The sequence below is a fragment of the Eupeodes corollae genome, chromosome 1 (assembly GCF_945859685.1).
Source record: "Eupeodes corollae chromosome 1, idEupCoro1.1, whole genome shotgun sequence".
Taxonomy (NCBI): Eukaryota; Metazoa; Arthropoda; class Insecta; order Diptera; family Syrphidae; genus Eupeodes; species Eupeodes corollae.
The window spans coordinates 292,850,969-292,876,705 of record NC_079147.1 but is presented as its reverse complement, the minus strand read 5'-3'; the positions used below and the strand labels follow the sequence as shown (position 1 = coordinate 292,876,705).

The 25,737-nt window shown below is 35.4% G+C and overlaps 1 protein-coding gene across 1 annotated transcript in view; it reads left to right on the top strand.

Annotated features, from left to right (window-relative positions):
* Positions 1 to 25,501, top strand: part of LOC129940349 (F-box/LRR-repeat protein 16) — a 173,124-nt gene extending 147,623 nt beyond the window's left edge. The window contains exons 5-6 of the mRNA XM_056048659.1: positions 16,127 to 16,322; positions 24,600 to 25,501. Of these exons, the coding sequence (XP_055904634.1) occupies positions 16,127 to 16,322; positions 24,600 to 24,897 (494 nt within the window). The 3' untranslated portion in view covers positions 24,898 to 25,501. The remainder of the gene's footprint in view (positions 1 to 16,126; positions 16,323 to 24,599) is intronic.
* Positions 25,502 to 25,737: the final 236 nt, after the last annotated feature.

Here is a 25,737-nt window from a genome sequence, read left to right as displayed (position 1 = left end):
TTTTATTTCAAATCAAATGGGGTGGCGCAACAGTCCGTTGTGAACCAGGGCCTAGTGACTTACAACTCTCAACCATTCCTGTGTGCGAGTACTGTTGTCAGGAATGGAAGGGACCTACAATTTAAGGCCGAATCCGAACGGCTAATTTGAGAAAGCACTTTTTCATGACAAGAATTACTCTTGAAGGATTTGTCAATTCTTCGCAATAGGCAGTACCCGCGAAAATTATTTTTTTTTTAAATTAAGGTGGTTCAGGCAGGGATTGAACCCAAGACCCCTTGCATGACAGTCCAACGCACTAACGATCATGCCACAGGTACTACTGACGTTTTATTTACCAAAGTTACAATTTTTAACAACACTCTTAGGGGTTCTTGTTCAATGGAGCTTTTAGTCAATCGAAATCAGTTGATTAGCTTAATCTATTATTTGCATTATAAACTATGAATTTCCTTGTCAAAATTATGGAATAAATTGACAGTGAAAACTACCCATAAGAGTTTTATCTAAAGCTAAAGCTGTTTGCTTGAAAGCGCTAATCTCAAAAATAACTGGTGCGATTTAAATAATGACAGAATTGTTCCTGTTTAATAGTTCTAAAAAAATCCGCATTAAATATCTAACCAGATAGCAACATAAACTTTCAGACTATAGATTGAAAAGTATTTTATTTCATTTTAAACCATTAAAAATGGATAAAGGAAATAATCGAAAGTCAAACTTTATAAATTGTATCATCAATTAAGTTAACTTTAGCCAAATGTACGTTACGATACTTCTTCTATCTCGATATCTTTTCTAATCGATTTTTGTTTTCTTGTTGATGGTTGCGGAAAGAAATAAAATCCAGAAAAACGGAAAAAGTATAGTTCCCAGCAGAGCTATCGATTAGTTTAAGTAAAAGTTTTTTGTAAAGAATGTCTTTTGACGTTTTATTATACTTTCTTTTTTTTCTTTTCAAATGTCATTATGTAGTTTATTTCAGAGGGATAAAAAAAAAACATTGTATGACTTTCTTGCCTTCTTTAGAGCTCTAAACCGACAGAAAATCAATAGAAGATAAGAAGATGTGTACAATGTTTATATTTTGAAAAACTTTAAGTTTTGTACACAAATTTGTAGAAGTAAATTACAAGCAAAAGTCACTTTTTGACATTTGACAGTTAAAAACTACACCATCACTGAAAATGAAACAATACACACTTCAAAAGCTCATTGAAATTTGTTGAAATTCATTAAAATATGGTGAACATTTTGCAGTCACATTTCACAAAACTAAAGCACTTTTGGTTCGTCGTCGTGCCGGCAAATGTTACAAATGGTTGACAAATTCGATGTAAACATACTCATTTACAAATATAGGAATCTTAGAGTGACATTTCGGATTGCTTACAAGCTGCGACAGACAGTATGTAATAAGGTGTGCGTAAGATCATGCAAACACACAAACACATTCTCGTTCTTAGTAAACCGACCAATGAAATTGCTTCTTATTTCAATTTAATGGAGTTGTTCAAGAATAATACAATCCTTACCATCAGAATCTCAAGTGCTGACGTGGTCTTAATTTTATAGTTTTTTTTTTTCATTTTAACTAAAATACAAATATTTATGTTTAAGTTAAAGTGTCATATTATGATGTTGAAGAAAATTATATTTAGTAATGTTTTAATAAAACATAGCCAAACAAAACATACACGGAAAGCTACCGTTCATGCGGTATTTCTTCCAAGCACTTACAAAAATAAAAGACATTCAAAAATTAATTGGACTTTATAACCATAAAATTTCAAAGGATTGTTAATTTGAATCAGCTTGTGATTGATTACTAGATAACTTCTGTTCTGCAATAATAAACCGATTACACAGAATGCGTTAAATACGTTGCAGGTCGATTGTCATTTTGATTATGTTAGAAATGTCAAAGTTGGTATTTGATTTAAATCGCAAATTATTCCTTCAATTATGAAATCGATGTGATTACTTTTTTATAATAAGCAAACACTAAAAGGGTTTTGTATACCTTTATTATGCCAAAGAGACAGGAGTGCGGGAGGAATGCAACTGGCTATTTCACAAGAGCATAAAAAGAAAAAAATTGGGTGGCGCGACAGTCCGTTGAGAACCAAGGCCTAGTGACTTACAACTCTCAACCATTCCAGTGTGCGAGTAATGTTGTCAGGAATGGAGGGGACCTTCAGTTTATATGCCGACTCCGAACGGCTTATTTTGAGAAAGCACTTTTTCATGACAATAGTTACTCTTGGAGAATTTGTCAATTCCACGCAAGAGACAGTACCCGTGAAAAGACTTTAGATGGCATAGGCAGGGATCGAACCCAAGACCTCTAGCATGACAGTCCAACGCACTAACCATCATGCCACGGGTACCACAAGAGCATAGTCCGTTAAAATAACTGTAAAAATGGGTGAGGCAAGAAAAATTGCGTATAGATGTTCGAGTGACGTAAACGAGTTGATGATGTTAATGTCACGAATCATTTTAAAAGCTCTTTTTTTAATACTGTCCAAGAGGCTTAAATAAGTTACTGGACCACCAGCCCAGAGATGAAAGTTATATTCAATTTTCGGACGTATATAGGTTTTTAGATTGTAGCCAGATCAGACGGAAAGACAAATTTCTTGCAACGTCTCAAAAAATCTAGACATCTTGCCGCATTTTTGGCAACATCGCGTATGTGATCGCTCCACTAAAGGTGGTTGCTGATGCACATTCCGATAATGTCAAGATTTTCCGTTTCGTTGATGCAAGTGCCACTCATAGATAGCGTCAAAGAACATTAAATTCCACAGGATTTTTTATTCCCCATTGTACAATGCTGTTTAGGTCGGAATTTAATGAGCTAACCATATTTTGGAGTTGAACTTCCACGTCCCAAGAGGAGGGTTGTGAGTCTGGAAACGAATATGAAAAGCTAAGAGTGCTATAGTCAGTGAAACAATGTATTGGATTAGAAGTAGCAGACAGGAGATCATTTATGAAAATGAGGAAAAGGGTCGGAGACAAAATTGAGCCCTGGGGCACACCAGCATTTATTTTATGAGTTTCAGACTTGAATCCGTCAAAAACAACTTGTTCAAAAGAAAATTTCTAACCCAACAAAGAAGAGATTCGTCGATACCGAAAGCACGCATTTTCAATAAGAGAGCAAGATGCCAGACTTTATCAAATGTCTTTGAAATATCAAGTACAATAATCTTTCTTTCTCCAAAACGATGTAAGGTTTTCCTCCACTGTTCGGTGAGCTGAACGATGAAATCACCAGTGCAAATGGACCTATTGCTACGAAAGCCGTATTGACGGTCATTAGAAGCTTCCGTTCCTCAAGATATTTCTAATGCTGACAATAAATTAACGTTTCCATGACCTTAGAAAGATGGGACGTTAGTGCTATCGGTCGTTAATTTGTGGGAGAAGAAGATTCGCCTCTTTTGGGATTGGCTGAACAAATGCAGTTATCCAACTACTTGGAACGAGCCCAGAAGAATAGGATAGACGGAAAAGCTTACGCAGTGGTTTTGCTAGCGTGGAAGAACACCTCTTCAGAATAATAGCGGGGATACCATCTGGGCCAGCGGATTTATGAATGTTGAGATCTTTAAGAACTCTCTCCACAGTTAGAGTACTGGGGGAGTCATGACACTATCCTGTAAGGTGGAACTTTCGGCGAACTGCCTTGCAAATAAGTTGGCCTTATCAATAGATTTAACGATCAGTATCATTGACAACAATCGTATGAGCCGAGGAAGAATTCCTCATATTTTTTACAAATGACCAAAAATTCTTACTGCCTTTGGGACAATTTTTCTCCGCAATTTTTGGACATGTAGAAATTTGGTCCATCGAATATAGGCGTTGCAGGCCTTCCTGGCTTGCTTTAACTTTTTCCGGTTTTCCTCGGTTGGGTTGGCTCTAAAATACCGGAAGCTCACCTCTTTTTCCTTGATAACCTCTTTGCAGACATGATTTAACCTTGGATTTAATACTTTTAACCCTATTCGCTACCGAGGAAGCATAGCGACCAGTTAAATGTCCTGAAGAAATTATTGAGATTGTCCCAGTTGGCTTTGCCGTACTGCCAAACGGTTCTCTTTGGAGCTCTTTCTTTAACTGGTTTTGTTTGACACGAGAAATTAGCAAAAATGAAACTGTGGCCCAATGTGCCTAGAGGCGTCAATACACTGATCAGGATCAGAAGTTAGAAAATAGGCAAGTGTATTTTCTGCTCGGCCGTTAACGTCTGATATACGAGACTAGCTGAGTAAGATGGTTAAACTCAGCAAAAATCTCAGCACACATTCCTTCGCCCTTGTCTAGCCCAAATGGCGAAGCCATGAAGAATTGTGAACATTGAAATTACCCGTAATAACGATTTCAGTGTGAGGATACAGGGAGACAATTCTTTGTATGGAGTCAGACAGAGCATCAAGTTCCTGAGAAGTTGCAATATAAAAAAAATCCTAAAATCAAAACAAACGAACTTCTAAGCATATTACTGTTTAAAATTTTCAAAGGTCTTTACATTATAATCTCACTACTAGTGTTATGCCTTCAGTAGTGACGTTGAATTTGTCCGGACCCTGACAGTCAAAACAGCAATCTACAATCCATGTTATATTGTCTCATTTAATTTATGGGCTTCTTTGATTGTTATTTTTTTTGTTTATAAATATATCGAAAATACATATTTCCTTAATTTTTGAATACATAATTGTAAAAATATGGGTTAAAAAATCCAACTTGCTTGTTCGGTTAGTACACTTTTTAATTTTATTTATAGATCAAACAAAAAGCAATTATCTTACTGCTTCCGAGAACCTTCATCGGGCTTAAAATCAAATGCAAACTCAAATTTTTGAATAAAAATATAACTATAAGAGAATTAGACTATAATTCTGTAAAATTAGTAAAACAACCACTTTATACAATTATACTGAAGTTGATCATGAACGAAAATTAAATTCAATGGCTATGAATTGTGCCCCCACCTTTAGTTTCCTGATTTTTTGAACATGCCCTTGAAATATGTAATTCTCCGTAATTCTCCGAAAAAAAAACATTTTTGATGATTGTTGTTAATTATTAAATTTATAATGTTGAAATTCGTTTGCTACCGTCATAATGACATACAAATTATTGCAAAAAAGGATATGTTCGATGAAAACAAGTAAAAAGAAAAATATGAATACAGCAAAAAAAAGGGACTCAAGACAATTAAGCTTTATGTCAAAACTACTAATTTAACAATATTATCAAATGCGTTTTGAAGGATGTTGACGTTTGTCTATTTGCGGCCCGACAAAATCCGAAAGTAATTATTGAAAAGCCTCTCCAACCTCAACGTTTCACTTGTGGTGCGATTTATGGACGGCAGGTCGGTGGCGATATATTTAAGCCTTACTTTTTGGAATGGCTGAGCTACGAGAACCAGGATATGATTATTTTTTTTTTACGGACGGAAGATATTGATATGGACAACATTTTTTTCTTTTTACAAAATAACTACACTGTATGTACATATATTTTACGAATTTGATAATATAATAGAAGTTTAAAAAAAAATTAATTTTCAAAGCTTAAAAAACAATTTATTGGGCTCCTATTACATTTGAAATAAATTTTCATACAAATAATAATTTAATGGAAAATAACATTTGAGAAAATTAAAACACAGATGATTTAAAACTGATGGGACTTAATCGAGTCTTTTAAAAAAATCACAAACTTTATAATTTAGTCGTAGTTTAGTTATTTTTAGGTTTTTCTTTCAAAAACTTTTTGTTGTATTTCATCTCAGTTTCATAGATTGTGATCGCAAAAACGAGTAAATTTCAAAAATGATATTTTCAAAAATAAAAATAATTTTACCCGTTAGTGTCGGTCACAAAATGAAACTGCGACATATTTTTGAATCTTTTGCTTAACATCACAATTTTTACTTCATTTATTTTTATAGTCACAACACATTTTCAAAATGTATATACAAAAAGTAAAAAATGATTATAAAATGATAAATATTTAAGAATTTCGCATTAATATAACTTCGCCGATCGGAGTCAGCTTGATAAATGACTAGTGATCTAATTAATCATCTGATTAATATTTACCTGAACTCAGCGCTAATGAATGACATTCAATATGTCTATTGGTTTGAAAATTGGTTTATACGGTTGTTCACGGATCTTTATAATATGCGTTTGCAATATGCGACTCTTTTGCGGTTTATCACTGCTCACCGCGCCGTGCCGCCACCGTCGCTAGTCGCCGCTTGCCGTCGCGGCTTATGGCGCGCCGCGCTGTCGTCGCTCCGTTCGATTGCAATATAGTTTACATCTTTTAGTTCAAAATGCAAATGAGATCTATGAGGAAATCTGTTAGCTGACATCGTTGGTGGATTTGGATTCTACAAAGAGTGTTGTTGAGGAATCATACACCCAGTCCCAGCCCCAGCAAAGAAATCAGTATATGACCAATAACGAAGTGAAATGAAATATTAGACGTGAATAGAAATTGGGGAGGGGATCGGTGGTAGGTGGTAGGCGCTTGAATAGATATAACCTTTCCTCTATGGGATTGTGTAAAATTTGTATATTGTTTAAACTTTTAAATTGTGGTTTCGTTCGAAAGGGTGTCAAATACCTTAAGAGACTTAGTTCTTTTTAACAATTTATGAACTTCTATACCTACTTGGTTTATTTGAAACTGAGATCTATAAAATACAATGTTTGTGCATATGTACCTAACTATTCGCAAGTGAGGCCATACATTATAAACATTTCTCTTTTCTTTTTTTAAGTTTCAAAAACTTTTACATATACTCGTAATCGTACGTAACTGGACTTGCTTAAAATAAGTTTTTATAACACATACATATGTATAATTATTTAAAAAAAAAATCAAATGGTCATCAATTGAAAAGGAAATTAAACAGCTGTCATCTGTCATATGAAACATTTTTCGATTTCGAAAAAAAAACTACTACTGGCTACTAGTTCACCGTCTTCGAATGAACAAAATACAAAGTTAGTTTCGAAAAAGAAAGAGAAAGCGAATACAATTTCTTTTGTTTTGACTGCCTTTCAAACGCGGAATAAAACCTTAAGGTCCCTTTCCATCCCCGACATTACTCGCACGCAGGAATTTTTACCAGTTGTAAGTCACTAGGCTCTGGCCCTCTAGTTGTTATTAACTTATGGAGTTTTTAATGGGGTAGTACCCGTGCATGATGGTTAGTGCGCCACCTAAAGTTTTTTTTACGGGTACTGCCTCTTGCGAGGAATTGACAAATTCTCCAAGAGTAATTCCTGTCATGAAAAAGTGCGTTCTCAAATTTGCCGTTCGGATTCGGCTTAAAACTGTAGGTCCCTTCCATCCCAGCCAACAGTACTAGCACACAATAATGGTTGAGAGTTGTCAGTCACTAGGCCCTAGTTCTCAAACAGACTGTTACGCCACCCAATTTAATTTAATTTAATAGTTGTCCATGAGCTATTTCAGATTTCAGTCATAAATTGATTTTTTTCCTTGTACATAGAACATAATTGGAATTGTTTTTTTTTGTCATTGTCTTATTGCATATTCGTTTACATGTTAACAAGTGCGGTAGAGCTGTCAAATTAACATTAATACTATTAGTTCAGAGATGGGTTAATCTGTCAAAAACTCCAGATCTGTAGATTTGATCTTATATCAAAAATAAATCATGGAATGTCAAAACAGGGGAAATTTGTGTGTTAACAGATCTAGATCAAGAATAAATTGATTCACTTTAGCCATGGAAAGTTATTTATTATTTGTAAAGTATATTTGAAATTGGCACTTTTCTGTACTTTCATGCCTCCTTTTTTCTCCAATATCAAAAATTATGTTTCTGATGAATAAAAGAAGGATTTTTCTTTTACATTCCTTTGATTTGTTCTTACTATATATTAAACTGTAATAATTAATATAAAAATCTTATTTTTTCTAGAAGTAAAGTAGCAATGTACTAAATCTCTATAATCTGAATTGCACCGTAATATACACTTTCGAATATTTAGGGTCGTGTTGAACATGAACCCACTAAAGATTATTTTTCAGTGAAAATTATGTTTTATTTGACATTACGAGCAGCCGTTATTGAGCTACAACGACGCCGCCCCGAACATAGTTTCCATTCTCCTAATCACTAACTTTACTACTTTTATTCATAATTGACTTAACAACATGTTCACCATTTTTCTGGCGTTTCTTCACATGTATTTCCGGTAACAACGGTCTTTTTATTCACTTGTCAAATAACTAAAAGTGACAGCGACTCAAATTGTGGGGCCATTTAAAATAAAAATAGAAACAAAATGAAAGAAGACTGGTGTTGTTTTTAAAAATGTAAAATTTAGGTGACTACAAACAGAAACTTGGTTCGATTTGGCAAAAGGAAAATTTTGACATTTCTCGATGTTTTAAGATCCCTAGAATCTAAATCAAATGTTTTGAAGGAGATTAATTTGTATGAGAGCGTCCTTTTTTACGTTCGGGATTTTGAAGGTAGGGCAACCTTTAATTGAGAACTAGAGCATAGTAACTTACAACTCTTAAACATTCCTGTGTGCGAGTAATGTTGTCAGGGGTGTGGGGGGCTAAAGTTTTAGCCGAGAGAGTTGGAGAAAATACTTTCTACGACAAGAATTTCTCTTGGAAGACATGTCAATTCCTCACAAGTGTTAATACTCATAAAAAAAACTTTAGATAACACTGGTAGGGATTGAACCCAAGACCCCTGGCATGATTGTCGAATTCACTAACACCACGGGTACTACGATTTTTCGATTTTTAAAGTCTCTATACGTGACAGGTCGTCCTGATTGAATATTATAATTTATGTTTAAAAAATGTGTGTTTTATATTTTGAACTCCTTGTTTCTTCTTTTCAAGAAGTCTCTGAAATATTCTAGTTTCTTAGATCTTTCGAACTATTCACACCTAAGGCTAGTCTATTAAAATGTTTTACAAATTTAATATGTGAAAGTCAACATGGATGTTGACTAAATAAAATAAAATAAATCTTCAATTACTAATTTATTACAATTCTCCAACGTTTTGTTTAAATGCATTCGAAAAGGCACTCAAAAGTAGATTGCATCTTTAAAGACTTCAACAAGGCATATGAAAAAATAAGCCATACAATTCTTCTTAACAAATTAAACTAAATTAGACTTAACGACAGTTTCGTTATGTGGAATTCGTCATATCTTAAAGATAGATAGATTCATGTCAATTTAAAGTCAATTCTGGTGTACCTCAAGCGAGTCACCTCGGTCCATTACTGTTTATTTTATGTATGTGCAGAATTAGGATAAAAATGCATACTGCTCTTTAAAGGTCCCAAAATAACTCAACAATGCATTTGATTTCAAAAAAGGTTTTAGACAAGGCGATGCAGTGTTATGCGACTTCTTCAACATCGTCAATATTTGTGCAAAAATCAACTGTTAACACTAAACTCACATTCTTCCAATGGTTTATCCAAAAACTCGAATACGCCCATGATATTGGCAGATCAAAGCGTAATGTCAGTGAGCGGTTTTGAGCATTGCGACGGAAGCGGAGAAGCTGGGTTTAGTGATCAATTAGTATTTGCTGTCATCGAAAAAGGACATTGAACGATGACGTCTTGGACAAAACATCACCATAGACAGGTATAATTTTGAGGAAGTTATTCAGACAACGACACCAGCTCTGAAATCAAACGAAGAATAACTCTTGCAAATCGCTGGGAGAGAACCTTAACCAACTTGGCGTTATGAACTGGAGACAGCTGTTGGTTGAGATCTTGGTCCGCCCGGACTGTAGCATAGCGCCACCTTAAGTATCATGAGCTATGAACTGCGAACTATGTGAATTTTCTTTGACATGGGCTTTATGTCTATTCGCAGGTAGCGACGAATTGAATAACTCTTTTCTCCATGTTTTCCTCAGCCATGATCTTTCACACAAAAACAAAACACAAGTGGTATAATTTTGAGGTTATGTTGCTGGCAAACAATTTATTCTTGGAAGTGTGGATGGTATGTGGAACGCGAATAGAGTTTGACAATTCGTAGCAACCACATTGCAATTCATTAATACCAAACTGTTTTTATAAAATCTTTTTGTTTTAGAGAACAAAAAGAAAATTATAGTATCCTTAGATCAGTGTCAATGGGTTTCTTATAATTTAAATGTGTTTTTGTTTGAAATTGACTTTTTGAAATGTTTAAAATCACGTTTGTTCGTCCAATCGTTCATTCGTTGTTCACTCTCATGTGCAAGGCCCTTTAAGTACTATTCACATGAGCACGACATACGACCAACGAATGAACGAATATTCGTCGATTTTGACGTTTCTTTCACATGAGAGTTTTTAATTCGTCGAAGCCACAGCCGAACACCATTCACCATCGAAACCAAAATAAGAATGATTTTTAGGTTAAGTACGCGCGATTATTTTATTCGTTGCGAGTGTGGATAATGTGGAACGCGAATAAAGTTTGACAGTTCGATCAACTATAATATTTTTCGCGACGAATAAATTTGTTTTCTTAAATTTATTAATATGTTATATTGAAAAGTAAAAGTATGCATCATAAATCAAATAAAAATTATATTGCTATCGTTTTGTTAAGAATTTGTGTGGAAATATGTCTTCAAACGTATATAAACTCACATTTTGTAATTCATTCGTCGTTCGTTGGTCGCGCTCATGTGAATACTACTTTACAGGCCGAATTCACTTGATATCTGTATCGCCAACCAGATCTCTGACATTAAAATTAGAAGTTTTTTTTTTCTTCGCTGGGCAGTTTATGTCTTGACATCTCATTTGAGCAAGAGAGGTTAAAGTGAATTCATCTCTGAAAAACGTCAAACGTCAAACAATAAAAAAAATTCTTCCCACAATTTTTCGGCTTTTGTGTAGAAATTCGTTTGTTTTTCAATTTAATAATAATTTGTTTTGTCAAAAGAATAATAATAATAATTGTATACGGTTGGTTAAGGGCGATGGCGAAAAGAATGCGTAAACATGGTGCAATGCGTACACTTAAAGCTCTGCAAGTGTTGGAAAATCTTGAAGAGTTAGAAATGAGCAAAGCGCAGGAAGCTAAACGGAAACATCGTTTTTGGATTAATCCCTTCCTTACACTAAGGGACGTCCATGATTTACTCTGGGATCAAGGAGAAGACTATCAAAATTTCTGTAGGATGTCCTTGTTCATTGCTTGGGATATGGATGCCCAAACCTTTGTTCTTCAAATCGTTCCTCTTGTATAGGTTGCTCTTGTAGTTCCACAAGCACTCCTTTTCCCTGTACAAGTTTATCAGTAGCTTGGTTTCATTTTGGGAAAGTTTCCACTCACTCATGATTGTGCTGTTTAAAAAGATTTGTCAAAAACGCATTTCGTATAAAAATGTGTTATTACCTGATTTAATCCTTTTAAATATATGAATCTAACAAAAAAACTGCAAATGCCGACTTTTTTTAACACAGTCATTTTTTTTTTGTTCGCGCCAAATGAATACTTGTCGGTTTGAGACACACAAAATAATGAAATTGAGTTGTCATCCACACACAAAAAAGGAAAAAAAAACTCAAACGTCAAATTTGATATCAGACATCGATGTCAAGACAAAATAGCAGAGAGAGATCGCTAACATCATATCATAAGATGAAACAACGCGACTCCATTAGAATTTTCATGTCAGGATGAGTATTCTGAGAGAAATTATCTCTAGTTGAGTCGGCCTGTTAAGAAACTGAAACTACGTTTATTTTAAGTTTGGGTTTAAGTTAATATTTTTAACTTAACGTTAGCATTGAAAGTACTTAATAAATACAAATTTCAAATTCAGAAGCCTATGAAGAAATAATGCAAATAAAGTCAGCCCTTCACAAAAGTCAAATCAGCTATATTTGCGTATATACAAAAATAACATCAGACATTTGGCGAGAACTTTTTATAAAATCAAAATAAAAATTGGTATCAAAATCTCTGGCAAGGGAAATGGCATAGCTCTGTGAGATGAAGTGATGTTAGGTATTAAAGATAATGATGACAATAATAAAATAATGGCGATAGAGGAAATAGGTCTAACCGATTGAGTTTCTGAGGTTTTATTTAGAGATATTATTTCGCTTTTTCCTTTTTAACCGCATCACACACAAAGATTGTGTCACTATAATATAATGACCCACATTAAGTCTTCGTCTGCGCAAAAACAAACAGAAAAATAATATTTGAATTTCTGTTCACGTATTCCGAGATAGGATGACAGCACACAAATAACTGCAACAAATTAAAGTCCTAGTCTTTCCTCACATATCAACCTTAACATGAACATAAAGGTTTATGAAAGTATATAGTTACTGTAGCCCGGAAGGGGCGGGTAAATGAGCATCGGATAGGTAGAAACTTTTTATGTGTACTTACAGAAAGGAAGTAAAAGGACATTCGTAGTAGGTTCCTTTTTACGTACGGGGTAAGTATTTGGTTTGAAAAACTTTATGGCTGAATCACAAACACGCTTCAGCTTCGGCTTCGTCTGCGTTACGGTGGGCCAGCTTCGAGGTTGCTTTCAATGACATTTCTATTATTTCATCCGTCCAAAAAGCAAATATTTTGTTTGTTGACATTTTTTTTACAGCTGTTGAGCTGTCAGAAAAAGCAAATGTTCAGATAATTGAACTAGAGCTTCCGTTTGGAGTCACATTACGTTACATTACATTCTTTTCCTTACAATTGTCGAAGCTTTATTGTGATAGCATGCATTGAATTCCTATGGCTGAACTTGTAAACATCAGGTGATGTCGAAGCTGAAGCGCGTTTGTGATTCAGCCATTAAGAACTTTCAAGTATTTTAAAAAAGGTTTAAAAAAATAGTATTTTATTGTGAGCTATGCCATTATTTATGGAAAACGATGTCATCAAACGGCCGCCACGCCTGCCCGTGTTACTCGTATTTTCGAAAAATACTACGACCAAGAGATATTTCTGCCAAAACTGAGGACTGTGACAGAAAAATGTTCAGTATATTTGTAGTGCATTCTGCTAATTTGAATCTGTTCTTGAAAGTTGTATGGATACATTTTTAGTAATGGAGTAGTTTTCAACTGTCAAATATCCAAATACGACAGCTTTAAAAGTGAAAGCTGTTTAAATAGCTGTCAAAATTAAAACTCTTTTTGAAAAGCGCTGTACCTGTTGTTTACTTTCTGTGAGGTATGTACGTATTAAGCATTTTTGAACTTATCAAAAAACACGTTTACACAGTTCTAATACTATGGAATTCATAGAATCAAACAGGAGGAATTACTCTCTAATCCTAACCTGACCCACAAATAATATAATAATAAACTTTACAGTGTAATTTATTTACACTTTTGTGAAGTTCAGAACCTCACCAATCCATTGACGTAACCTATTTCTTATTTGCGATCAATCTTGATATTAAAAGGAAATTAATGTTTTGATATTATTATTAAAGTCATTTACTGGGAAACTAAATGTCATATTTATAGAGAAAAGGAATTTTTACTTTTTGTTTTCTAAGTGTTTGGGCTAAGAAAGAGAACACAACCACAACCCAATACCACCTAATCTTAAATCGATGTTCAAATTGTAATATGTCAAAATTATAAATGAAATTTAAAAAAAAAGTAAAATGTTGCAAGTCGTATTGATGTACCAAAAAAGAGGAAGCATAGATTCTTTTTTCAGCCGCACATCAAGAATGTCGAATGCTATAAACTTAGTTTTCCTACTCATTTTGACATAACCAATTCTATGTTATATTATCTAAGCCATAACATGCGACATTCTGGTGTCATTTTTATTCCTTTATTTATTTTAGATTGCAATGAAAGAAAACATTTACACAGCCAGCGATTAAATTAGGTCAAAGCTGGATCCTCCTTTAGAGCATATATAGTGCGCTCAACATTGTTTATGTTTATTTTTAGTGCTCCTTCACATTAGCCCGGCCAGAAAGAGTACTGAGTCGCATTCATTTTGTATGCTATTCCTGTCGTGTTTGTCGTTCGTTGCAGTGCGGACTGCGGCGGAGTACCGCAGGCCAATAATAATCAGGAGAAGAATGTGGATGTACTTTAGCTAGAGTATATTCCTACTACTAGTAGGTAGATAGGTATAATGTTACAACTCTGTCATGTCAAATGATGGGAAAAAGATAGAAAATGGGGTTATGTTTGAGAACGTACACATTCTCGACTTGTTTATTCGCTTTGCATACAAATGTTCTCATTCAAAAATTTCTTGTTTAAGTTTTTTTAGGAAGATATTTTGTTTGCATAGGTTCTAACAACATTCCAGTTTTATCCATACTTTTGTGCTGTTACTTAAATCAAAAAGTCAAGTCAACTTTTTCAACTGACACACAAAACTGAGGATGCAAATTTTGTGCAGTTTTTTTAACTTTCTTGTAGATTAATCAAAAGTTCTTGAGTTGACGACAATTTAAATTTAATTCAAAGAATCATAATTCTACTTTTCAATATTATTTTTGTATCCTTCCTTTAAATCATTTTCAAAGTGATATGGAAAACAACAGGTTTTAAGTCTTACTTCGTCGACTTGCTTAAGCTACATATTTACAATAAAAAAAACACTACAGTTTCTAGGCAAGTTCTGGAACTAATCATTTTAAACGAAAAAAGCTCTGGAGCCAAAAGAGTTTCTAAGATGGGGGCGTGGTATCCACCCACAAGAACATACAAATCATGATTTAAAAAAAATAACTTCTAAACGTAGAGTGGTAGATGTCCATAAAAATGTACACACAATCAAATATTTAGGCAACAAATTGTGCATATGTGTGCATATCCTTCCAAAGAGCAAATATTTTGTGTGTTGACATTTTTTTTACAGCTGTTTAGCTGTCAGACAAAGCAAATGGTCAGATAATTGATGGCTGAATCACATACACGCTTCAGCTTCGATTTCGCCTGACGTTTACGAGTTCAGCCATAGGAATTCAATGCATGCTATCACAATGTAGCTTCGACCTCACGTTTTGTTTGACAATCGTAAGGAAAAGAATGTAATGTAACGTAATGTGACTCCAAACGAAAGCTCTAGTTCAATTTTCTGAACATTTGCTTTGTCTGACAGCTCATCAGTAGTAAAAAAATGTCAACAAATAAAATATTTGCTCTTTGGAGGGATGAAATAATAGAAATGTCATTCAAAGCAACCTCGAAGCGGGCCTAACGTAACGGAGACGAAGCCGAAGCTGAAGCGTGTATGTGTTTCAGCCATGAACTAGAGCTTCCGTTTGGAGTTACATTACGTTCTTTTCCTTACGATTGTCAAACGAAACGTTAGGTCAAAGCTCCATTGTGATAGCATGCATTGAATTCCTATGGCTGAACTTGTACTTAAACGTAAACGTAAAGCGTGTTTTTGATTCAGCCATTATTTAAAGGGGACGTTATATCCGACCACTTTTAATGTATTTGTTGTCATTCATTGTTAATGATGAAATTTAGCCCAATGAAAGAGATCAATGTGTATTCAGTGACAAAACTTTTGAATTGGAGGTTGTATCAACCATTCAAGTAGAAGATCATAGCATTAATTTTGCCGATAGTGTAATTAAGGAAAAAACACCCTTTAACTAGGTTAAAAAATGAGCCAAATAGAAAACCACAAACTGCTTTTTCCAATACTCATACTTAAAAATCCCTGAGAGCTAAGATATTCTTTTAAAGACTTATAAGTTCATATTAAAGCAATGCAGAGTTATAAGTTACTATCATGTAAATATAAATTCATCATCGAGAAATGTTCTGTGGCTTTAATCGAATGTGGTTTTAAAATCTAGGTAGCTGCTAGAAGTTAGCGATATAGGCGCTCCATTTTGTGGGTAAATAAAATCAATACGATATGAATTACCTTCATTTGTACAACTAGCACTTGGAGAGTACCTTCGCCGCCGCCACGGCCACCACAGCCTCCACTTACGTTACAATTTATTTATTTTTTTTTTGATTTTTAAATCATATAAATTTATTAAAAATATAAAAAAGATTTTACATAGTTTTATAATTTTGTTTAAATTCTTTTATTTGCAGTTCATTCGCTACCACATTTGACGGTATTGAGTCTATCAGGTTGCAGTAAACTGACAGACGACGGAGTCGAATTAATTGCTGAGAATCTACAAAAACTTCGTGCATTGGATCTATCCTGGTGTCCAAGAATAACAGATTCTTCTTTAGAATACATTGCCTGTGATTTAAATCAATTGGAGGAGCTTACTCTAGATAGGTAAGAGACATGTCATGTCAATGCGATACATTACAGTAAAACCCGAATAAATGGCTCTGGTTAAAGTGCCAAAACCGCATAAATACGTTTTATTTAAAAAAATTAAATAAAACATTTTGGTTTACTTTTAAAGCTGAAAAACATAACTACTTCTTTTTATTTAAGCTCTCTCTTATGTATCACGCCATAAATTTCAATAATAAAAAACTATTAAACTTTTATTTATTCTTTAAATAACATTCATTAAATTCTTCTTTTAATGCAAGGCACTTATCCGGGTCTTACTGTATATAATTGAATATAAACTCAATATAAATTGTGAAGCCGTGAATCGGAAGCGCGGGTGGCTGTGAAATTGAATCAAAATGACTTTATTGTTTGAACAAAGGAGCATAATAAAGCAAAGTGTCTTTAGCTGCTTCTGTTGCTGCTGCAGCTCCTCGAATTAAACATTCTAATTGGTTTTTATGTAGAATTCAATTTGGTTTTCTATGAATATAAAATAAGCTAAAAATTGAAGTACATAGATACATCCCACAAAGTTTAACAGGTCCAGATGACGCTAAATACGTGTGGCATGAGGTGGTGCGGCGGGGCTTGCATGTGGGTGAAGTTGAATTCTGAGTCAAAGCAATATTTTTTAGTTGGTCAATGCAAATACAAAGAATTTTTAGTTCTAATTGTGTGAGTAAAGATTCGGCACTGTTTACATGAGCACGACCAACGAATGAACGAATATTCGTCGATTTTGACATTTCTTTCACATGAGAGTTTTTAATTCGTCGCGAATTTTTCAAGAAGTCATAGTCAAATATTATTCACCAACGAAACCAAAACATGAGGTTAAGTACGTGCTATTATTTTATTCGTTGCGTGTGTGGATAATGTGGAACGCGAATAAAGTTTGACAGTTCGTATCAACTTAAATTTGTTTCGTGACGAATAAATTTGTTTTTCTAAAATGTATTAATACATGATATTGAAAAGTAAAAGTATGCATCATAAATCAAATAGAAGCTATAGTAGTCAAGACGCAGTCAATGCTAAAAATCTTGAGAGATCATTTCAACTAGCTGCTTAGAGGTAATGTAATCAACGATTCTGCCAGCGAGAAGCCACGTCAAATCTATTTGAGTGACGATCTAGGGTTCCACCCACCCAACCAGAGGGAGATCAAACTAGCCATCACCAGGCTGAAGTCAAACAAAGCGGCCGGTGATGACGGTCTGCAAGTTAATTTGACACAATCTTCATTAAAAGATTTCCATTGAAATTTAGAAATTGAAAAAGTCATCGTTCTGCATTTCAACGACCTTAATCTTAGATTTGTTCAAATAGTAGACATGTGCATTCAAGAGGACACAAGCGTCCACAGGTTTTTCTCAAAACCCACCTCTGTCTATCAACTCCTACTCTCACCTTCCCGTGGTGAACATCGGATGTGTAGTTCCATAACTGGAGATTGGGTTCCAACGCCAGTGGAAAGTTGTTGGGGGCAGCAAACGACAGAGGGGGGAGGTGTTTCCAATAAGGCACCTCTCCTTATCCAGAAGGCATCGGAGAAATTCTCGAGATGGAATCAACGGTGGCGTCCACAGTTCCAGGGCTTTTAGGACTTAACCGCCCAGGCCTATAAGTAGTGGTTTATCCGGCTCCACATCCTTGGAGTTATACTAAGGATCTGGCCCTCCAGGTTGGGGGTTGTGCCGTCGGGCTGACTTCCTTACCACTTAAAAATATCCTAGTTGAGAAGCACCAACAAGTCTCGGATACGGATGGATTTACTGTTGACAACCCAAGCAAACGAAATAAGGACAACGAACTTCGTACGTCCGCTGCATGAAAGAACGAGAGCTGCTCGTTGAGCAGAAGAGGCGAGAGTAACACCGACTTTTTAGAAGGTACATAAACCTTGAACCAAAGGCTTCAAAGACGAAAGTGGCCTCATAGTGGAACCGCAGTCAATGCTGAGTATGTGGAAGGACCACTTCTGCAGACTGTAAAACGGTGACGACGAACTGAATTCCGCTGTCAGGCAGGATGATCTATTCAACATAGACGACGAAAGCCAACAATCCAGTCCTCCCAACTTTGACGAAGTAAAGATTGCCATATGTAAGCTGAAGTCTAATAAAGCGGCTGGAGCGGGTGGCTTGAATGCCGAGCTCTTTAAAGCAGCTGGAGATAAGTTGGTAGGAGCATGCACCAACTTATCTGTAAGATATGGTCGGAAGCATGCTTTCTACTTAACGTCACCTATAAAATCTTTTCTGCTGTAATATGTGAATATCAACGATGACCATCTTGCGCCAATTCTTGCACGTATCCCTCGTGACCCTAGCCAACATAGTCCAGAACATAATTGTCTCCGACTTCTGGACATATATTTTCAGTTTCCAGTCATCGCAATATAGCTGAAATCACGCTGCAAAAGAATTCTAATAACTTTAAACTTTCGTGCCGTTCTGTACGCAATTAGATCGTCGGCGTACGCAATTCCCTTTGAAAGACTACTACTATCAGATCGCTGGTGTAAATGCTGAAGAGAATCGGCGAATTCACCGCTCCCTGCTGAAGACCATTTTTAATTGAGAATGTTGTGGTAGAAGTTACATTTCCAGTCTTGACAATAAACTTTCTACCGTTAAGCATATCATAAAGTATATACAACAATGGCTTGCTAATGCCAAGCCTGCTCAGTTTTAGGTAAAGACCCTCTAACCATACGGTGTCAAAGGCCTTTTCCAAATCAACCATTGGATATCAGAAACGAGTTTAAACGCAGCATGAATTGTGTCATGACCCGCCTTGAACCCGAACTGTTTATCCGGAATTATTTTGTTGTCCCCAGCCCACTTAGTCAGGGCCCTATTGATGATCTTTTCGAAAACTTTGCTGATACTCGGAAGAAGACTTATCAATCGAAGATTTGACGGGTTGGAGTTGTCCTTTCCCTTTTTCGGGAGAGGATGAACCACTGTCAACTTCAAATGACTTTTAAATGTCGGTTTTCTAACAGTCTTGACTACCGGTATCAAAAGAAAGACTCACACTTTCAAACCTCTTCCTCAACCTATCCATTTAGTACATTCATACCAGAGAAGATTCAGCAAACTCTTTGCAACCATTTATCGTAACATATCGGAATCGCATCTCATTCTCTCGCACGAACGAAAATCTTCATCTTATTTTGCCCCGCTCTCAGACTCTACTTTGCGAACACTTCCCAAAAAAAACTTTGAGTCAATTGTGAGTAATGTTCTTTCTTTTCATTGTAGTTCTCTTATTTGTGATAGCCAGCATGGCTTTGTCAAAAAGAGATCCACTGTAACTAATTTATTTAACTTCGTGTCCTTTTGTCTAGATGTATTTGAAAAACGCGGGCAAGTTGATTGCGTATTTACTGACTTTAGTAAAGCCTTTGACAAGTTATGTCACAATACACTAATTCTAAAATTATACCATCTAGGATTTAACAACAATTTTATAAATTGGATTTCTTCATACTTAAAAAATCGTCGTTATTCTGTTTTGTTTCGTAATGAAAGTTCAATTCAATTTGTTGTCAATTCTGGTGTCCCTCAGGGCAGCCACCTAGGTCCTATTTTATTTGTTTTATTTATTAACGACTTGGTTTCAAACTTAAAAAACTCGTCTGTCCTTATTTATGCTGATGACATTAAGCTTTTCAAAAGTATAAAATCCTCCTCTGACTGTTTATTATTACAAGAAGACTTAACAATATTTAGGGAATGGTGCAATAAAAACCGACTTGTTTTAAATGTTGACAAATGTAAAACTATGAGTTTTACACGTAAAAAAATTCCGTTTTTGTACGACTATATGTTTGATTCTTGTCCGGTATGTAAAGTTTCTATGTTTTCTGACTTAGGTATTATTCTAGATCCCAAATTATCATTTAATGATCATTTAAGTTATATAATTAAGAAAGCCAATAGGGTTCTTGGATTCATTAAAAGATTCGGTCGTGATTTTCGGGATCCTTATGTTCTTAAACTTCTATTTATTTCGTTTGTTAGACCAATTTTAGAATACGGCTGTGTGGTATGGTCACCTTATTACTCAATACATGTTTCAAGAATTGAAGCGATCCAAAAAAGGTTTCTGCGTTTCTGTCTTCGGTCTCTTCCATGGGCAAGGGAAAATCTATTTCCTCCTTATTCTCAAAGATCAGCCTCCCTTCTTTGACTAACCACAGAAAGTATTTACAATTTTGTTTTATTGTTGGGATTATTAATGGTTCGATATCATTACCATCAGTTCTAAGTAAATTAAATTTCAGTTTCAGTCGTGCAAGTTTAAGGCGACAGCAACCTATTATTCAAATATTTAGCAGATCAAACTATGGTGTATGTAGCCCTCTCAATCAGTTAATAACAATTTATAACGAATTTCATTTTTGTTTAGAATCTGTAAATGATAATATAAAATGTAAACAATTTAAACTTATGTTTTTCAACAGTATTGTATAATAAATATAAATTATGATATTAGATATTATTAGATTATAAGAATTTTTTTAAATATTGTTAACGTTAGATTTTAACGAATTAAATAAATAAATAATAACCTCTAAATTCCCCATCATTCTCAAACTTCCTTCCTGTCTTTCTGACAGCTCAGTTCGTCGAGAACATTCAAAACAAACATAAATGTTGACATCGTCGTTGATATTTCAATTCATTTTTACTCGTACGCGCATTTCTCCTAAACAAGAAAAACAAAAAAAGGGTAATTCGGTTGCACATCTACCGTAAAATCGGCGCAATGCCCGCAATTTTTTCGCAAACGAACACTCGTTTTGGTAACAAAGTTTCATCATTTAAACGTGCTGTTCAATAATCGCCTTGATAATTTGGCATAAGCAACTGAATAATAAAAAAAAAGATTTGACAAATGTAACCAAAACAAAATGGCCGCCACAGGGCGCCAAAATCTACCCTTTATTTTGCACATACTTCAAATTATCGACTCATTGTAATAACGTTTCTTCTTCCAAGGTCTTGGAAGCGCAGATTAATTATTAGCTTATCTCGAGGTCTTAATGACCGGCAGTTCCGTTTTCGCAGGAAAAAGTCCACAAGTGATCTGATGGTTTATCTCATCGAACAAATCCTTACATCGTTTTGAAGAAAGTATAAGGTCATATTTTAATTTACATAGTTGTTTGGGCGGTTTCAAGTTTTAAACCCGCATTTTGTCTCGACTCGACGCTTTTAATTAATTCTATAAATGATCTCCTGTCTGAAACTTCAAATCCAATTGATTATTTCGTTGTCCATATTACTCTTAACTTCCTGTAGAACTGCTTTGACAAAATATAATAAGCTTATTAAATTCACCAACCAACCCTTTAGGTGACTTACTTACTTACTTAAGGTGGCGCTACAGTCCGGGAAGGACCTGGGCCTTAACCAACATGCGTCTCCAGCCAGCTCGGTCCTTAGCTTCATGTCTCCAGTTTCGCACGCCAAGTTGGTTGACGTCCTCTCCCACCTGCGTGCGCCACCTGAGTCCGCGGTCTAACTCTACTGCGCCGTCCCTCGGGATTGGATTCGAAGACCTTCCGGGCTGGAGCGTTGATGTCCATCCGCTCTACATGACCTAGCCATCTTAGCAGTTCGTCGTTATATTTTCTCCTCCATTCTCCATCTATGCGTACGGGACCAAAATTCACCCGAAGAATTTTTCTCTCGAAGCATCCTAAGACGCTCTCATCTTTCTTTGACAGGGTCCAGGCCTCAGCCCCATAAATGAGAACCGGAATGATGAGTGTCTTATAGATGGTGATTTTAGATGCTCGAGAGAGGACTTTATTTCTTAATTGCCTTCTAATTCCAAAGAAGAATCCAAAGAAGCAGCGACTTGCAAGAGTTATTCTTCGTCTGATTCAGCGCTGGTGTCATTGTCTGTGTTAATAGCGGTGCCTAGGTAGACAAAGTCCTTAACAATCTCGAAGTTATAGCTGTCCATGGTGACGTTTTGTTCAAGACGTCGTCGTTCAGTGTCCTTTTTTGATGACAGCATATACTTGGTTTTGCCCTCATTGACCACTAAACCCATCTTTTTCGCTTCCGTCGCAATGCTCAAAAACGCTCCACTGACATCAAGCTTTGATCTTCCAATTATGTCAATATCATCTGCGTATCCCAGTAATTGGATGGACCTTTGGAAGATTGTGTCTCTAGTGTTGACAGTTGAGTTTTGCATAATTCTTTCCAGAACGATGTTCAAGAAGTCGCATGGCAGTGCATCGCATTGTCTAAACCTTTTTTGACATCAAATGCATCGGTGGGATATTGTACGACCTTGATAAAGCAGCGCGCATTTTCCATCGTCATACTGCAGAAACGGATAAGTTTGACAGGGATGCCAAAACTAGACATTGCTCGGTACAGCTGTTCCCTATAGATGCTGTAATACGCGGCTTTAAAATCGATAAAGAGATGGTGGGTTTCGATTTGAAGTTCCTGGGCTTTTTTCAAGATCTGCCGTAGTGTGAATATTTGATCGATAGTGGACTTTCCTGGTCTGAAGCCACACTCATAAGGACCAATCAGGTTGTTGACGAATGGCTTCAGACGTTCACATAATACGGCAGCGACGATCTTATACGGAATGTTAAGGAGACTGATGCCTCTGTAATTGGCGCAGTTTAAAAAGTCTCCTTTCTTATGTATTGGGCAAACTATGCTGAGATTCCACTCATCGGGCATGCTTTCTTCCGACCATATTTTGCAGATGAGTTGGTGCATCCTCCGTACCAAGTCATCGCCTGCTACTTTGAATAGTTCGGCAGCGATGCCGTCAGCTCCAGCAACTTTGTTTGACTTAAGTTTAGATACAGCTATTTTCACTTCGGCAAGATCGGGTAGGCGGAATTGTTGATCTGCGTCGTCGAGGTTGAGTGCTTCTTTCTCCCTTACAGTGGAATTCGGTTCGTCATCGCCGTTATATAATTTAGAGAAGTGATCTGATCGTCTTTACAGGCTTCGGTTCGTGGCTGGTACCCTTGAGAGGTTTTTTTTACCTTTTGGTAAAATTTACGAACCTCATTCCTGTTGTGACATCCCTCTATCTGTTCGATCGCGCGCTTTTCATACTCTCTTTTTTTTCAACTAAGAAGCCGGTGTTCCTCTCTCCTCTTCTGCTCGAAGAGTTTGCGAGCAGCTCTGGCCCTTTTGTGCAGCGCCCGCGCTGTTTTGTATGCCTGTTGTTTCGCTGCGTGCGCTTGCCGGCATTCTTCGTCAAACCAGGGGTTTCGCTGTTGTGGCCGTGTGAAACCTAGCACTTCAGAGGTGGCATCTCTGATGCCTGCAAGGCAATGTTGCCACTGGGTTTCAATGCTTAATGCAGGCAGCATATGACTCCTTAAGAGGTTATTAGAGACTCGTGAGGAAAAGGACATGGTAGTCTCTTGCGATTGTAGCCGTCTAACGTCGAATCTTCTCACAGTACTTCCTTGTTTTGGCTTGGATCGGGATATCCGTAGCCGTACCTCGGCTACAACGAGGTAGTGGTCCAAGTCAATGATGGGCTCTCTGAATGTTCGGACATCCTGGATACTGGAGAAGTGTCGTGCTATGATCGCAATGTGGTCAATCTGGTTGACGGTTGATTGATCAATAGATTTCCATGTCGCCTTGTGGATATTGAGATGCGTGAACTGCGTACTAGCTACCAGAACGACTCACACCGCAGCGAAATCGACCAGCTTGAATCCGTTGTCAGAGGTGGTGTCACCCAGGCTGTATCTCCCGATTATGCCACCAAGGATGTCTTCTGTTTAGGTGACGTGTATCAAAAATCCAGGTTGATGTTGAATGAATCTTTTTTAACTCGAACATTGTCGTAATGTTGCTTCCTCGCCCTTTCTTGACGTAATTTAAATAGACTGTGTTCTTATTAAAAAGCCTTCAGCTGTATTCCTGTTCCTAAAACGTTCAAGTGTTATATTTGTGCTAATAGTAATGCCCATCAGTTTACCCCTAAGCCCAAATTTGGTCGAACTACAAGTACGTACAAAGATTTGTTCTTAAGCCGTACTACACGAATGTAAAATGCCATACCACGCTCTGCCTTTTTTTGTCATCATAATGTTCAGAAATGTCAACAGCAAAGAAACTACTTTTTAATTGTTTTCAATCTTTTCACAAACTTCACAAAATTTTTAACTCAAAAATTCTAGTATCATTAAAATTAACAGTTAATCGTACATAAGCATATTGTTAACATATCTACCGTTTTATTTTTCAGATGCGTTCACATAACTGATATTGGAGTTGGCTACATTTCAACTATGCTCTCGCTTACCGCTCTATTCCTGCGCTGGTGTTCACAAGTTCGAGACTTTGGACTGCAACATTTATGCTCAATGCGTAATCTACAAGTGCTATCGTTAGCCGGTTGTCCCCTGTTAACCTCATCGGGGCTATCTAGCCTCATACAATTGCGACATCTTCAAGAATTGGAATTAACCAATTGCCCGGGCGCCAGTCAAGAACTTTTTGAGTATCTCAAAGAACATCTACCACGATGTTTAATTATTGAATAATAATACGCAATAATAAATTAATTAAATTTATACAAACATTTTAAACAAACAAAATTGATTATTTTAAAATGATATTTAAACTAAATAAGAATAAATCTTTTATTATTGTTGACTGTAAAAATACTGCGTTTAAAAAGAAAAAAATTAAAAGAACGGAGATTAAATTTAAAAACAAAATTAAACCAAGCTAAATAATACTTATTTCTATTAACAAACAAAAAAGTTCTATAGCAAGTAAGACGATAAAACAAAAATTATAGTAAAGTCGTTGTAATAAAAAAAACATGAAAATATATAAAATGATTTTGCAGTAAATTTCAAAACAAACAAACCAAAAACAAAATCAAATCAAACAAATTTTAAATTAAATAATATTTAAATTAAGATTTAGTCTATTGATTTATATTTTAATATTTTGTCGTTAATTTATATTAAAGTGTAATATGTATGTAAGAAGTAAAATTTTATTATATAACTGTATTTCGTTTTCTGTGATTTATGTTTTAAGTTTTTTTTTTTTTTTTATTTTACACCTCTCGATTTTTTGTTCTGCTAAAATTTAAATAAAAAAAAATACACACAAAATATATTTATTTTCTTTTTTTCAAATAAATTCGCAAAAACAACAACAAAAGCGCGTTTTTCAAAAACTTTATTACAATTTTCGTTGCAAATTTTATTTTTAATACTTTTTCCATAACTGTTTGTTGTTCAAAAATAAAATTAAAGAAAAAAAAACAGAAAATATTAAAAATCGCTATTTGTTCGTGTTTAAAATAATATTTGTGTTAAAAATAAAAAAATGCCATCAAAAAATAAATCACAATTTAAAAAGAAATA